This window comes from Gadus chalcogrammus, chromosome 12 (assembly GCF_026213295.1).
Source record: "Gadus chalcogrammus isolate NIFS_2021 chromosome 12, NIFS_Gcha_1.0, whole genome shotgun sequence".
Lineage (NCBI taxonomy): Eukaryota > Metazoa > Chordata > Actinopteri > Gadiformes > Gadidae > Gadus > Gadus chalcogrammus.
Window position 1 is genome coordinate 17,969,233 of NC_079423.1, and position 15,660 is coordinate 17,984,892.

The following is a 15,660-nucleotide window of genomic DNA, read 5'->3' on the forward strand; positions in this document are numbered from 1 at the left end:
GAGCAGCTGGACCTTCTCGCTATAATTCTGTATTTCACAGTTCGTTTCACGCCGTAATGACGTTCATCTGTTGTGACAAAGCCAATCATCTATTTATGGCAGCATAATGTCGCCGTACCGCTCAATGCTCCGACGCGACAGCGGGGATGTTGAGGGAGTTTGACCTCCGAGTTCACTGAACACGTGGAGCGCTGCATTAGTCAACTTTACAGATATAGAATAAAAATTTAGCTTAATCATGTTGACTTTTTAATTTATTATTCAACCGACAGAAGTAGGTAAGGTTAGGTTATATAATAAGACTATTATTATAGTATTATTTACAAATACTGTTTCAAAATAATATTATAGTATTTTGAAACTATTATATTATTATATATTTATACCATTATAGTATTTTGAAACATTATAATTTTTCAGTCTAATTCCGGAAGGATCTTACTCCATTTGGATAAAAATCGGCAGATAAACAAATGGACTGAATTGATGCAGTGCTTTTGAATGATATTACATTTATGATCGGCGTGTTTGCATCCCTCGGATCCTGGTCCACACCATGCTTGTGTGCTTAAATAAAGCACTCAACACTACTCTAAATATTTAGGGCCGGTCATAAAATACAAAGCCAACCACCTTCACGACAGATGGCAAATAACGGATGGGCATCAACCGCGTCCGTTAAGGTGAGCTCAACAGGGGAGAAAGAGTGCACACTGATTAATATGCACGTTTGGTTTGCGTGATATCTACTATTTGTTTTATTTTTTCAGTTTTTTTTATATTTAATGACTACGACCCAAGCTATTAAATTCTAACAAAATATATCAATACAAATTGTGTATTGTATATTATATACATGTCGGGAATATTTGAAAACATATAGATTGATATTTCAACATGTTTCGTCCATAGTGAGGAAGATGACCACAGTTCCCAGTTATGGAGAGCATACACATTGTTATCACCAGCATTGAAAAGGCTGCCGCGGTAACCCTATGGATCACCAATAGTCCCCATCGACCCGGGCCGTGTGTCCTCAGACCCCGTTGTGTCCTCCCCAGAGACGAGCTGGGTGTCCTCAGACCCCGTTGTGTGTCTTCAGAGACGCGCTGTGTGTTTGCGTTGGAAAGCAGAAACACAATAGCTGTGTTCCCCGAATGCAGACGGACCCACAATACTGTACAGCAGATACACACAGATACTCGACACAGTCACGCGTTAGGACGGCTTCAAAGAGCATGCAACTTATTCCAATAAAGATAATGTCCACATCTCCGGAGCGCAGATTACCCACTGTATGCATGCTCCGAACATACTAGCCTACAGCATATCGCTGAGATAAGGAGACATACCATAAGGAGTCTTTAGGAAACCTCCGAGTAGACTTGGTCCAACGTGTAGTTCAACGTGTAGTTGTAGTCTCGAAGTAGAAAGCGATCCCTGCTCGTCTCTGTCATCCCGCGGTGCAGCGACACGGAGGCTTATTATCCACAGGAACCCAGAAAACAAACTTTAAACACTCATCTCCTCCGCTGACTCCACTAACTCGATTCTTAAGGGGGTGGGGCTTAGGAGGGGGGGAGACAGAGAGAGAGAGAGAGAGAGAGAGAGAGAGAGAGAGAGAGAGAGAGAGAGAGAGAGAGAGAGAGAGAGAGAGACTGGACTTTTCACAGATCTATTATAATATTTCTACACTTCGACTACACATGTAAACAATCGAAGTCAAAGACGGGTCTTAAAGTTGTATAATTGATTGATTCACACAATACATGCATACATATTATAATGAGGTAGTTATTTCAGTTATGTCATTTCGTGTGTGTGTTAGGGTTAGGTGTGTGTGTGTGTGTGTGTGTGTGTGTGTGTGTGTGTGTGTGTGTGTGTGTGTGTGTGTTGTGTGTGTGTGTGTGTGTGTCTGCTAATGTGCGTTGTGAAATGTATCTCATACGACATGTGGAGCAGCAGCGTCACCTCCCTCAACACAAAAACACAAACAACTGAGCAAACAAACAAAAACAACAACAAGTGACATCACTGAGGGCGCCTGGCGGGGAACACAGCGAGGAGCTCTGTGATTGGCTGAGACGAGCGGAGACGCGGTGACAGCAGAGAGGAAGGTGGATGCTTCGTCTTTACGAGACAGGTTGACATGGAAACGCTGAGAGGGCTTGTGATTATCTGACGTCTCATACATATGTATGCGCCTCGTCTGTTTGAGAGAGAGAGAGAAATCATTTAAATCACACCGACCTCTTTTAAACACATTTAAAACTTTTTTTAGCTTACTAACAAATTTAAAAAAAATTATTATGTGCGTTTTCGTGTGCGTGTTTATGTTATAAAAATGCATAAAATAAGAAAAGGGTTGAAATTGCGATACTATACAATATCCTGTTTGAAATCTTATGACAATAACAAGCTCAGCGCGTCTCCTCCCCTGGAGGCGGTGAGTCTGCGTACTGGCGCCCTCTACTGGTTATTTTGGGGAAGATCTTTTTTCACATTTACATTTAGATTTAGGGCATTTTTTCACCAAACACTTATTGATTTTAACTTCAATGTCCGCATCTTTAATCAGTTTGAGGTAAAGCCGAGCAGTTCATTCGTGTTTTTGTGTCACCACCAGTCCCGGGGTAGCAAGGGACTCCCGCTATGTGCCCTCACCACCATCACATCAATGAACGACGGATATGGTCCACAGGAAGTACGCCGGTCCTCGCCCCCCCCCCCACGTGGCTCAAAGGTTCAAAAGCAACTAAACGACTAAAGCAGCCCGTTTAACGCATCAAATCTGCAGCAAAGTCCTTACAAAAGGTTTTCAGAAGTGAACCTACCTGGTGGAAGAGTCCTGCTTGGATGTGTTTTCCTCCCTTTAATCATATCGCAGTTTGGTTATCTGGTGCAACAATCGCACCGGTTCTAGGCTCCTTTAATTGATTTGATTGCGTTAACTGAAATTACTTGGTTGTGTTTATTATTCGGTGATATCGTGCAGCCAATGTCATGCGAGAGCCGACTGAAACGCTGGTCTTTCTGTCATACATTTTGGTCAAGACATTTAAAATAGAAGTTCACATATCCACTGTTGGGAGGTCAGTGGAGCTTCCGCAGTTGTTGGGGAGAACACTGGATATGTTGCAACTTCCTGTGAACTTAAAACGGCCCGCGGCGACAGGAAGGCCGCATGGACGTCACCAGGTGCATCGGATCACCGCAGGAGGTAGACCGGCATGGAGGAGCGTCTCGGGGTCCTACCGAGGGACGTCCAGCAGGTTCCTACCAGTGTTCTGGTCTGTCCTTGTAATGTGTAGATATGCAGGCTGTGCTAAAGTGTAGGCCTATACCTACAGTCTGTCATTCTAACGTGTAGAGTCTGTCCTAACGTAAGGACACACGGATTGTCCTAACTACCGTGTAGAGTAGACACACGGATTGTCTTCTAACGTGCAGAGCAGCTCTAGTGGCAGTAGGCCTACCGGCTGGGTGGTTATTTTCGGGGTTTATAATTTGGGGCAGATGTGATGGTAAAACTGAATTAGCCTATTCAATTAATCTTGGACCATATTTAACTGGTCTTGGATAAATTGTGGTTTTATTATAAATATAATTTATGCATGTCGATTCTGAGATAAGATGTTTAGGACACTTTAATACTTCGAAACGAGACGTCTGGTTAAAAAAAATCGTTCCTTATTGGCTTTGTGCGCATTAGTAAAAACAAGTTTGACAGTTTGAAGTGCGTTGTTGGCTTCACATGCTAGGCTACAGGACCGGTGTGCACGTGGAGCTTCCACCAATCCGCTCTCAGCTGTCAACGCGGCAGCCAATCCGCCTCGGCGGGAGACGAGGTAACTGACGGCGTTGCGTGGTTCAATCCCCAGAGTTGCCGTAGAAACATCCCGAACTCTTTAACCGGAGTTTATCATGAGCTTATCAAGCCATGACTATCACCGCGGGTTCTCTTCTGATCGGTTGTTCGCATGCTAAACACGAGCTAACGCTAGCGGCTAACAAGTTGAAGGTTAAGTGACTACTTCCAACTTAAAAAAAAGAAGGTAAAACAGGTTTAAACACCTTATTAGCCTTAAACCACCCCTCTGAAGTACATTTTACACAAGTATCTCATGTTTAAGTAGCGACTGCTTTTCGGTCTCTGTCTGTGGATATTTTATAGAAGAGTTGTTATCTCGAGGGCTAAATGAGTTGTAGCCTACCGTAATTTTCAACGTTACCTTGGAGGGCTCCGCAACGACAGAGTATTAGGGCCACACGTGAAGAAAAAAATATTTTTGCCGTGACGAGATTAAAATCGACACGTATCGACTTTAAAGTCACAGTAGACATTTAAACTCGAAATGTCGAGAATAAGGTTGAAATGTCATGTCGACTTAATGTCGACGTTTCGACTTTAAACTCGAAAATGTCGAGATGAAAGTTGAAACATCATATCGACTTTAATCTCGACGCGTCCATTTTCCGTTCCTCTGTCAGCACGCAGACGCTCCCGGCATCCTCCCAAGCGTGCAGCGGATGACACGAAGTAGTCATCCGCTGTAGTAGTGCGGCATTGCCATCAGTGCTTTCATTGACGGTTTTAGTCGCTATAATGTTTGAATGGAGGCCTACACCACAAACAATGACCCCAGGGTTATTGCTGACTACTTCGGACGTTGTGTGCACAGAGTGATCGTCGTAGCTGTCTGGCTGGAGAGAGCTGCTCTCCGGCATGTCCAGCGTGAAGCCGCCCCCTAGGAACCCCCCGCCCCCCGCGGTGCAGCACCCCCGGGGCCCGGGCCCCGGCAGCGGCGAGCTGCAGTATCTGGAGCGGGTGGTCCTACGGACCCTCTGCCGGCACCAGTTCTCATGGCCCTTCTGCGAGCCCGTCGACGCCGCCGCACTCAACCTCCCCGTGAGTCACCCCCATCCTAGTACCCTGGCCCTTCTGCGAGCCCGTCGACGCCGCCCGACAACCTCCCTGTGAGTCACCCCCCCCCCCCCCACCGGCCCTGGCTGCAAGGTCTGTTGATTGTTTCCGTCTGCTCCGGTGCGTGGCAGGATTACTACACCATCATCAGCAGCCCCATGGACCTGCGCACCATCAGGCAGCGGCTGCAGAACCAGTACTACTGGAACACCATGGAGTGTGTGCAGGACTTCAACGCTGTGTTCAACAACTGCTACATGTACAACAAGGTACCCCCTCACTGTGCCGGGCCGAAGCTCATCCCCGCGCAGGGACTCCCAAACAGGTTCATGCGGTCAAAGTGCCATGACCACAGAATTATACCTCAGTAACTGAGGAGGTGGTGTATAGGCCTGGGCCGTCTCTAGGTCTAGTGGTGGCGGTATCCATGGCTACCTGACGGTTGTGTTCTGCCTAGCCCGGAGATGACATTGTGGTGATGGCCCAGACCCTGGAGAAGGTCTTCATCGAGAAACTGGCCCTGATGCCCCATGAAGAGGAGGTAGAGGTGGAGAAGGAGAAGAAGCAGGGCTCCGGTAGAACTCCTGGTAGACCTCCTGGTAGAGCAAGGAAGAGGAGCAGCACAGGTGGGACCCCACACCTAGAACCACGACGGGTAGAACCACGACGGGTAGAACCACGACGGGTAGAACCACGACGGGTAGAACCACGACGGGTAGAGTAGTAGAACCACGACGGGTAGAACCACGACGGGTAGAACCACGACGGGTAGAACCACGACGGGTAGAATCACGACGGGTAGAACCACGACGGGTAGAACCACGACGGGTAGAATCACGACGGGTAGAACCAAGACAGCTGGATAGTTGGAACCCCAGATCGATGGCTAGTAGAACCAGCGGACCTTAGTATAGTGAGGAAGGGTAAAGGTTCTGCATGTATACAGTGCTCTTCTAACCAGTAGGCCTGACACCATTCGCTCATGCACGTGTTAAGAGCCTGGCGGTAGGTACCCCAGGGGCCCTGAGCCCCAGCCTGTCCCCTCTGCCCGCAGGAGCCCTGAAGCGCCGCGTCCCGGAGTCTGAGGTGGTCGTCCAGCAGACGCTGACCGTGATCCCGCCGGGCTCTGTGCCCCGCCCCCTCCCGCCGGCCACGCCCCGCCCCCTCCCGCCGGCCACACCCCGCCCCCTCCCGCCGGCCGCGCTGACCAAACACGCTCAGTCCGCGGTGAGTAGCGTCGCTTTTTCACCCTTTGAGGTGAGCTCCTGAATCTGCCCTCCAGCTTCTCCTTTAGACGCCGCCTCTCTTAACCCCCCCTCCAGAGTAAAGCCCTCCAGGACAGGAAGGGCGTCAAGAGGAAAGCCGACACCACCACCACCGTCGCCCCCCCGCGCCTGTCCGTCGCCCCCCCGCGCCTGACCGTCGCCCCTCCGTGCCTGACCGTCGCCCCCGGCAACCTGTCGTCGCGTGGGAGGACGGCGTCCCCTCCGACCTCGACGACGGCCCCGGGCTGCGGCGGCGGAACCCCGCCGGGGCGCGGGGGCGGGGCCAAGAGGCCCATCAGGCCGCCCAGCAGGGAGGTCCCGGACTGGACGGCGGGGGGGCGGCGGGCCCGGCTGCCGTCGCCGCTGCGGTGCTGCGGCGAGCTGCTGAAGGAGCTGATGTCCCGCCGCCACGCCGCCTACGCCTGGCCCTTCTACACGCCCGTGGACGTGGACGCCCTCGGCCTCCACGACTACCACCGCATCGTCACGCAGCCCATGGACCTCGGCACCATCAAGGTCTCCCCGCAGTACTGGTTTACCTAGCGCCATACTGGCCTGGTTATCTAATGCTGTACGGGTCTGTTTACTGGTTTATCTAACGCCCTACGTGGTCTTTCATCGTTTCATTCATCCGTTTTCTTTTAATTTACCAGATGTCACGATGTTTGGTTTACTAACGCCTAAACGCTGAACCCACGAGTTCTTCACTCCACAAAACGCATCTGGGATCTAGTGGGCGGGATGTGACTGAGGCCCCTTGTGTTACAGAAGAAGATGGCCAGCCGGGAGTACAGCGCCCCCAAGCAGTTTGCTGCCGACCTGCGCCTCATGTTCTCCAACTGCTACAAGTACAACCCCCCCGCCCACGAGGTGGTGCAGATGGCCCGCAGGCTGCAGGTACACCCCCCCCCCCCCCAACAAATGGGGATGGTTGGTTGCTGCTTCCAGTGTTGCCGGCTGGTTTGTGGTTTCTCAAGTGTCCCCCCTCCTCCCACAGGACGTGTTTGAGGCGCAGTTCTCAAAGATGCCCAAGGAGGAGAGCATGCTGCCCTCCGACCAGGCCGTCGTCAAGGACAACGGAGGAGGAGGAGACTGCAAGGTGGAGCACGTCTCCAGCAGCAGCTCCTCCTCCTCCTCCTCCTCTTCATCGTCACAGAGCTCAGAGGATGAAGAGGAAGAAGAGAAGGAGGCGGTGATGGTCCCCAGTCTGGCCATCCTGGAGGAACAGGTATGTTGCCGTGACGATGGACCACACGTTCTATACCGGAGACATCTCACCATCTTCTTCAGGGTGTACTAAATGATTGGGGTGAGGTTACAGTAAGCTATGGTGGTGGCTGTCTGATCCCAGTCCTCTTCAGAACCTTTTGAAACGGTGACCAACGTTGATCACGAGGGCAGGTCTCACTAGCGATGACGGAGATGCACCGTAAAACGGAGGTGTCCTGACTCCTCCTCTTCCTGTCCAGCTGAAGGCCATGAGAGACCAGCTGCAGCTCTTCGCCCAGACGCCCCTGAAGACCAAGAAGACGTCAACACGCGAGAAGGAAAAGAACAAGTCCTCCAGGAACAAGGTCAAAGTTCAGAGGAGCTGCGGTGCCAAGGGGTCCGGTCTGTACGTGAGCCCCCCCCGGTTCACCTGCGGCCTCTGTTGCATTTGATCCGCTCTAGGACATGCATTCAACAGTGTGCCTCACATTCCTGTCCTGCAGTCGTTGTGTTCGACAGATGTTCTCTCAGTGCTTAATCCTTCTCCTGTTCATAAAGTACCCATATGTAATAGTGCGGTTGTTATGACGCGTGTTCCGTCTGTAGGCGTGGCAACCAACCGCAGCGCCTGGCCCCGGGGGCGTCGGCCTCGGAGGAGGAGGCGGTCCCCGTGGCGACGGTGCCCTATGAGGAGAAGCGGCAGCTGAGCCTGGACATCAACCGGCTGCCGGGGCAGCGGCTGGGCCGGCTGGTGGACCTCGTCCGGCGCCACGAGCCGCACCTGAGGGCCTGCGGCCGGCGGGAGATCGAGATAGACATCGAGACGCTGGCGCCCGCCACGCTGCGCACGCTGCAGGCCTTCGTCGCCCGCTGCCTCCGCAAGCACGACGCCAAGACCGCCGCTCCCAGTGAGTTGCCCCCTCCCCCCGGGGGGTCCGCTCACTAACCCGCCCCCCCGCCCCCGTCTCGCCCGAATGAGAGAACCAACTAGAGGCCGTCTGCAAAACGACAGCCAAGCCTCGTGTTGGAACTGTACCTCCTAGACCCACGTGGACGGCATGGCTTCATGGTTGATCTCATCACCACTGCTCTTGCCAATATAGTGCGTCTGGTTTATGCCCTGGTAGCCGTGGTTGCCCTGGTAACCGCGGTGGCCCTGGTAACCGTGGATATTTGGTGTCTCCCTGCAGCCAGGCCGGTGAAGCCCGAGGGCCCCACGCCGCCGGCGGTGCCCCACACCGCGCCAGAGGAGCAGCGCTCGGCCACCAAGAAGAAGAGGAAGCGGACAGGTAACTGTGACATCACGACCACCTCAGCCAATCAGAAGAGACTGCAGAGAGTCCCCTCTATCTACATGAGCGCGTGTTAAGCATGGACAAGAGTACCTCTAACGTTGGCATTGCGGTCATCGGTTAGTCTAGAAGTCTAGATGTCTTTTTCTTTGTTTATGTATTGAAACTTAAATAATTGCAGACGTGGAATGATATTTAATGAACAATTGAATAACAATATGGAAATGTGTGTCTCAGATCCTCTGGACCTCAGCCAGTCGGCCCGGTTCTCTGGGAGCAGCAACGCCACCTGCTTCTCCTCCTCTTCCTCCTCCTCTTCCTCCAGCAGCAGTGGCTCCAGCTCCTCTTTGGAGGGAACTGACACAGAATCAGGTTAGAGACCGATGGTCCCTACAGCTACACACTCCCAGTACCACCACCGAGACTAGCTCTGGGTGGTGTATGGGGGGGGGGCAGACTGATGACTGTTGCTTTGTGTTTCCTCAGTGCCCAAACCCAAGCAGCGGAGCGCTAAAGGCAGCTCCCGGAAGGCGCAGAGGAAGGTAGGACCTGCTTCAATGAGCTCATGATGTTACTGTTGCCCCCTGGTCCAATCCCGTGTCTCCCCCTGGTCCAATCCCGTGTCTGCCCCTGGTCCAATCCCGTGTCTGCCCCTGGTCCAATCCCGTGTCTCCCCCTGGTCCAATCCCGTGTCTCCCCCTGGTCCAATCCCGTGTCTCCCCCTGGTCCAATCCCGTGTCCCCCCCTGGTCCAATCCCGTGTCCCCCCCTGGTCCAATCCCGTGTCTCCCCCGGTCCAGGCCTCGCTGAAGGTGGCTGCTCCGAGGAAGACGCCCTCCGGGACCAGAGACCTACTGAAGGCCTCCCTGAAGAGCTACCGCTCTGTCCTGCGACGCCCGCCCACGCAGCCAATGAGAACCCAGTCTATCAGAGCTCACCCCCAGCAGCCAATCGGAGCTCGACCCCTGCAGCCAATCAGAGCTCACCCCCAGCAGCCAATCAGAGCTCACCCCCAGCAGCCAATCAGAGCTCACCCCCAGCAGCCAATCAGAAGCCTGTCTTCTGAGCCAATCAGAAGCCTGTCTTCTGAGCCAATCAGAAGCCTGTCTTCTGAGCCAATCAGAAGCCTGTCTTCTGAGCCAATCAGAAGCCTGTCTTCTGAGCCAATCAGAAGCCTGTCTTCTGAGCCAATCAGAAGCCTGTCTTCTGAGCCAATCAGAAGCCTGTCTTCTGAGCCAATCAGAAGCCAGCCACCTGAGCCAATCAGAAGCCAGCCACCTGAGCCAATCAGAAGCCAGCCACCTGAGCCAATCAGAAGCCAGCCACCTGAGCCAATCAGAAGCCTGTCTTCTGAGCCAATCAGAAGTCAGCCACCTGAGCCAATCAGAAGCCTGTCTTTGATGCCATTCGGAAGCACGGGTGCTCATCCCAAAATAAGTCAGTCTTATGAGCAACTGTCCCTCTCTCCAGGTAATATCTGGCCGTTGTTCTTGCTCTATTCTAATGAGGCCTGGCCTAATAAGACCATCGGTTACTAGAAAGTGAATGAGGTGTTTCATGCTTTGTCGTTCTTCTTGTTGACTTTGTTTCCCCAGACCTGTCTGCGCTCCTGTCCCCCCTGGCGTCCCCGGCTCTGGGTCTGGACCCCGTCTCTCCCCGACCAGAGGCATGTATCTAGAGGTTCACACCTCGTGTGAGGTCCTGCCTGATGCCTCGGGGCTCCTTCACTGTGACGCTGCTTTACCCTCTGCTGCCGGTCAGATGTGTGGCTCAGAGGGGCTCACCGCTGCTGTCGTACGTCTGTGTGCAGCCCAATGTTTCCAGAGAAACGTACTTCCTGGAAAACGGGCCGTGTTCCATTACCGTGTTGTGGGTTCTAACCGTCCTGCCGTTGTGTCCTCAGCCCCCTCCTCTGCTGTCCCCGCTCCAGGACAGCCCCCCCCCCATGGCACGCCTCAGGCAGGCCGGTAGGTGCTGGCCCCCTTGAGCTAGACCGGGGGGGTCTTCCTCAGAGCCCTGACACACCAAACCCACGTCTAACGCCTCGCTGCCACCCAGCGGTACGGGGCGGCTCGGAGAGGGACAGCCCGGTTACTCTAACTCTGTCTGGGGTTTCCCACCGCCGACGGTACCCTTATGGTAGGGCGGGGCTAAGCCTGATAGCGATGGCCGCGGCAGCTACCCAAGCATCCTGACACCATAGCAGCCGACAGTGTAGCCAATGAAAAGGAAGAATGCAACACGATGAACAAAGGGCAACAATCTAGGACGTCCAAGAAGGACGGCGGCCTTCAATAAACAAAGCTTTCGCCGTTGCCAGAAATACCTCGCGGGTACTGTTTGTTTTTATCCCCCTGTCGCATGGAAGTGACGATTCTGTCGGCCAATCGACGGACGGCGTGGGTAGCTCCACCTTTTCGGCACCCAATCAGACGGCTTGGTACGGTGGCGTACGTTCAGACTAGCGGTTGGCGGTGGAAATCGAAGATAACCGTGCCGCACGGACCCTCGCCGTCCCAAACCCCGCCCACTGGCAGTCATAGCCACGCCCCCTCGGTATCGTGTGTCAGGGCCTGACGGAGACCTTGATTGACCTTTGACCCCTCTTACACCTGGCTCAGCACAAAATGGGTGACGTTTGTAACCGGTGTGTTGCAGACTCCAGACGCGACTCGGGGTCCGACGGCGTGCCCCCTGGCTCCTCCCCCCCGGACGGGAGGCCCCACCCAGCCAGAAAGGTTCCTGCTTTGTATTTCTTAGTGTAAAACGTCGTTTTTCTACGAGAAGGTGTTGTGATTATCAGCGGACAAATCGTAGTCATGGCGATCCCCCTCAACGACAAACGGGACCCCTCATTGGCTGGATGTTCCCAGGAGGCGGTGCTGAAGAACGTGGAGCTGTGGGCCGCTCTGGTGCGGCGGGCGGCGGGGCCGGGGGCGGCGGGGACCGGGCCGGGGGCCCCCGGCGCCCGGTCCTCCAGGGACAGCTTCCAGAAGTTCAGGAGGGCGGCGCTGCAGAAGGAGGAGCGGGAGAAGGCCCTCAGGTAGTGCTGGCTGACCGGGGGGGGCCCGCGGCGCGGTCGGCGCGTTAACGTGGTCTTAACCTCGGGGAGCCATCAGTGAGCGGCCGAGGGAACGCCTGTGGTTCAGAGCGTGATGCGGAGGACGCCTCTTGATCAGGGATACGCGTCACGTGCCTACGATCAATCCCCGTCCAGACGGCCGATAGAGAGTCCCGTTTATCGTCATGGTTATCTTCAAATGCGTTCAGACTAGCGGTTGTGTTGGCGTACCCTCAGACTAGCGGTTGTCTTGGCGTACCCTCAGACTAGCGGTTGTCTTAGCGTACCCTCAGACTAGCGGTTGTCTTGGCGTACCCTCAGACTAGCGGTTGTCTTGGCGTACGTTCAGACTAGCGGTTGTCTTGGCGTACCCTCAGACTAGCGGTTGTCTTGGCGTACCCTCAGACTAGCGGTTGTCTTGGCGTACCCTCAGACTAGCGGTTGTCTTGGCGTACCCTCAGACTAGCGGTTGTGTTGGCGTACCTTCAGACTAGCGGTTGTCTTTGCGTACGTTCAGACCTGCGGTTGTGTTGTCATACGTTCAGACCTGCGGTTGTGTTGTCGTACCTTCAGACTAGTGGTTGTGTTGTCATACCTTCAGACCTGCGGGTGTGTTGTCGTACCTTCAGACTAGCGGTTGTGTTGTCATACCTTCAGACTAGCGGTTGTGTTGTCATACCTTCAGACCTGCGGTTGTGTTGTCGTACCTTCAGACTAGCGGTTGTGTTGTCGTACCTTCAGACTAGCGGTTGTGTTGTCGTACCTTCAGACTAGCGGTTGTGTTGTCATACGTTCAGACCTGCGGTTGTGTTGTCGTACCTTCAGACTAGCGGTTGTGTTGTCGTACCTTCAGACTAGCGGTTGTGTTGTCATACGTTCAGACCTGCGGTTGTGTTGTCGTACCTTCAGACTAGCGGTTGTGTTGTCATACCTTCAGACTAGCGGTTGTGTTGTCATACGTTCAGACCTGCGGCTGTGTTGTCATACGTTCAGACCTGCGGTTGTGTTGTCGTACATTCAGATTAGCGGTTGTGTTGTCGTACATTCAGATTAGCGGTTGTGTTGTCATACGTTCAGACCTGCGGCTGTGTTGTCGTACCTTCAGACTAGTGGTTGTGTTTTATCGTAAAAGGCCGCCGGAGACGCCCGCGTCTCCTTTCTCGCTGGACTCCATCTTGGACCCTCCAAAGCTGTCGGACTCAGCTGTGACGGAGGCTCCAGCACCGACGGCAACGCAGCAGGTGGCCGCCGCGGCTCACCTGGACCAGGAGAGGGAGATGGCTCGCAGGAAGGAGCAGGAGAGACGCAGACGACAGGCGGTATGTCACTTCCTACTTCAACACATCATATATTGTTACATTACTCACTATGTATCGTCTTCATTCACGACATGTAAACATAACCAGACTATACAATAGGGTACACGTCGGCTGTGTCTCAATTCAGGGGACGCATCATTCGAAGGACGCGGTCTATGAAGGTGTGGCCTCTTGGACCGTGTCGGCCGGACCGAAGGCCGAACGAACGATTTTAAATGCGATGGTCTGGCCTACGGAGCGTTTCAGGTCTGCGTAACGAGCCGTTAACACCCTTTACCCTGCGTGACGATGCGCCGCTCCTGTCACCTAGCAACCCTGACAGCTGCGGTTCAAACCATGGACATGTTATAGAAACCAGACGACTGAGGAGAAATATGGAGGCAATATTATAAAATACAACGTTAATTAGTTTAACGTTATATGGCTTGTGTTAATGTCATTGAACTTTGGCAATTAGTTACAAACTTAAAATAGTCCGAACTTTATTTTTATCTAAAAGTTTAGACAGCCTTGACACGCCGCTGTGACGCAAGCGGTCTTCAAACGCAGCCTTCGAAGGATCCCCTGAATTGAGACGCAGCCATTTATATATATATATATTCCCTAAAGCCGCTTTCCACAGTAAAAGCCCTGATGCGTCATGTATTTTTCACTGTAAAGTTCCTGATGATGTGCTTCCTGTCCCTTCCAGATCATCGACATGACGATGCAGAGCGACATCATGTCAACGTTCGAGAAGAACCTGGATTAAAGCGAGCGTTAAACTTCACATTAAAGAGTTGTGTTCTCTCTGAGTGGATTTCTAGGAGGAACCTTTCATCTCAGTTGGCTTTACGCCAAGAGGAGTCCGGATGAAAGTTTATAAGGTTTCTCGTCAGCGTGACAGTTCTGATGTCCGCTGGCCTGTGATTGGACGGCCGTGGGTCCTGCTCCCGGCCCTCAGTTTGTTTCCTGGTTTGTTGTGACCTTGGTCCCTGTGTGACTCACGATTTGTTCTGTTGAAAGGCCAAACAGAGGGCGAGCAGAAACGTGCGCTATCATTTACTGTCCTCAAATCTTCTGTTTTTGTAAAGAAAAAAATAAGACTATCCAAGAGCCTGTTTTTGTTGTATTAAGAGTCTTTTTGTTCGTCTAACAAGGTTTAGTTCTTGTAAAGAATTGAAAAGCTGTAAATTAAATATACCTATGTTGATCAACATTTCCTAAAGCACAATGTTCCATTATTTTTGTTAGTTCAGTAGTATATTTTATCCAGATCGGTAGTCTGGAGACATTCATCTTAAGAGATGACCACCATGAAGGTGGCTTTGAGAACGCTGTGACCTTTGTTTGAATTTCAAACCTTTACTGCAGATGATTGATAATAATAAAATCTGATTATGAAGTCAAACGGATCCCAAATCAGCAATGTAAGGAACCGGCGTTGATCTGTAAGTATTGGGGCTCGACGCTGGCAGCACACGCGTGTTTATTACCAATCCATTACCTCCACGCTCCCTCACAGAGTAGCTGATATTTCATCAACCACATCAAACTACAGAAAAGGATCAGGGCCAAATGTGATCCTTTATTTTGGAGTTCTGAATTTAATCTCAGAATTCTTGGATTAAAAATAAGAATTTTCGTAAACTACCTGTAAGGAACCAAGGGAGTCACATTGACGTACGTGACGGGAACCATATACTGGGCTGCGGAAGATAAGGATAAAGGCCACATCTGCATTTTATGTCAGGTCTGAGATTGAAGTCTGCATTCTGACTTTAATCTCAGAATTCACAAAATCACATGTGGTCCTAATCCTCTACCTTAGAAAACGAGTGAATTTAAAAATATAAATAATAGTATTTCGAATCGATATATCAATCCCAAATTATTTAAAAACGACGATACATTTCCCATCTCAGCCAGCAGAGGGTGCTGCAGCAGCCTCAGCTCCTACGTGTTTATATTTACTGAGTAGCTGCGATGAACGCGTCTGATAAATGAGCCAATAGTAAGACATGAGGCCGATTATAAAGCCATGTATTAGAGGCTATTTTCCGGTCCTATAGACATGTATGAACAAACCAATATTCTGTCAACCCCTCCACCATGGAGGCTGAATCTAAATCAGTCAAATCATACTTGGGGTTTAATTTCATTAAGTGATGTAACTTAAGACACAAACAGAGCTGAAGTGGACTCTCGCTGTTACCAAGCCGACCAGAGGGTTCCCAACCTGCCTTGAGTTACACTAATTAGCTCACCTTCCGCGGATCAAGCGCAGCGGGGTTTTCTTCATTGGTTAATTGCAGTCTGGTCGAGTTCAGTTCAGAGGGAACCGGACAGCGCGCTGGTGGCCGCCCAAGTCTGGCAACGTAATGCTGTGTTCATGAAACCAGAAGGTGTGTGTGATGTTCTAGTGAACCGGGTTGGGACTCAGCCTCTGCTCCTCAGGTTAAAAATACTTTTCGAAGTAAAACGGAGCGTTTCACCTGAACCTGAAGTGAGTAGAAATGTCCCTGGGCGACAGTCCTACTCATTAGTGTTTAAATAATCATTTGGGTTCTTTTTTGGTTGTTTTTAAGCCTATCATAAAGTTAAAAACGTGA

The 15,660-nt window shown here is 52.0% G+C and overlaps 1 protein-coding gene across 1 annotated transcript; it reads left to right on the forward strand.

The window, feature by feature from the left end:
* The first annotated feature begins 2,794 nt into the window (after nucleotides 1-2,794).
* Nucleotides 2,795-14,455, forward strand: brdt (bromodomain, testis-specific). Its single transcript, XM_056604214.1, has 21 exons — nucleotides 2,795-4,055; nucleotides 4,683-4,909; nucleotides 5,056-5,193; nucleotides 5,382-5,499; nucleotides 5,979-6,074; nucleotides 6,242-6,314; nucleotides 6,399-6,705; nucleotides 6,958-7,086; nucleotides 7,187-7,417; nucleotides 7,659-7,804; nucleotides 8,005-8,306; nucleotides 8,589-8,687; nucleotides 8,928-9,062; nucleotides 9,177-9,232; nucleotides 9,490-10,159; nucleotides 10,285-10,355; nucleotides 10,593-10,656; nucleotides 11,348-11,427; nucleotides 11,563-11,732; nucleotides 12,883-13,069; nucleotides 13,761-14,455. The coding sequence occupies exons 2-21, from the start codon at nucleotides 4,727-4,729 to the stop codon at nucleotides 13,818-13,820; spliced, it is 3,315 nt and encodes a 1,104-aa protein (XP_056460189.1). The 5' UTR covers nucleotides 2,795-4,055; nucleotides 4,683-4,726; the 3' UTR covers nucleotides 13,821-14,455.
* Nucleotides 14,456-15,660: the final 1,205 nt, after the last annotated feature.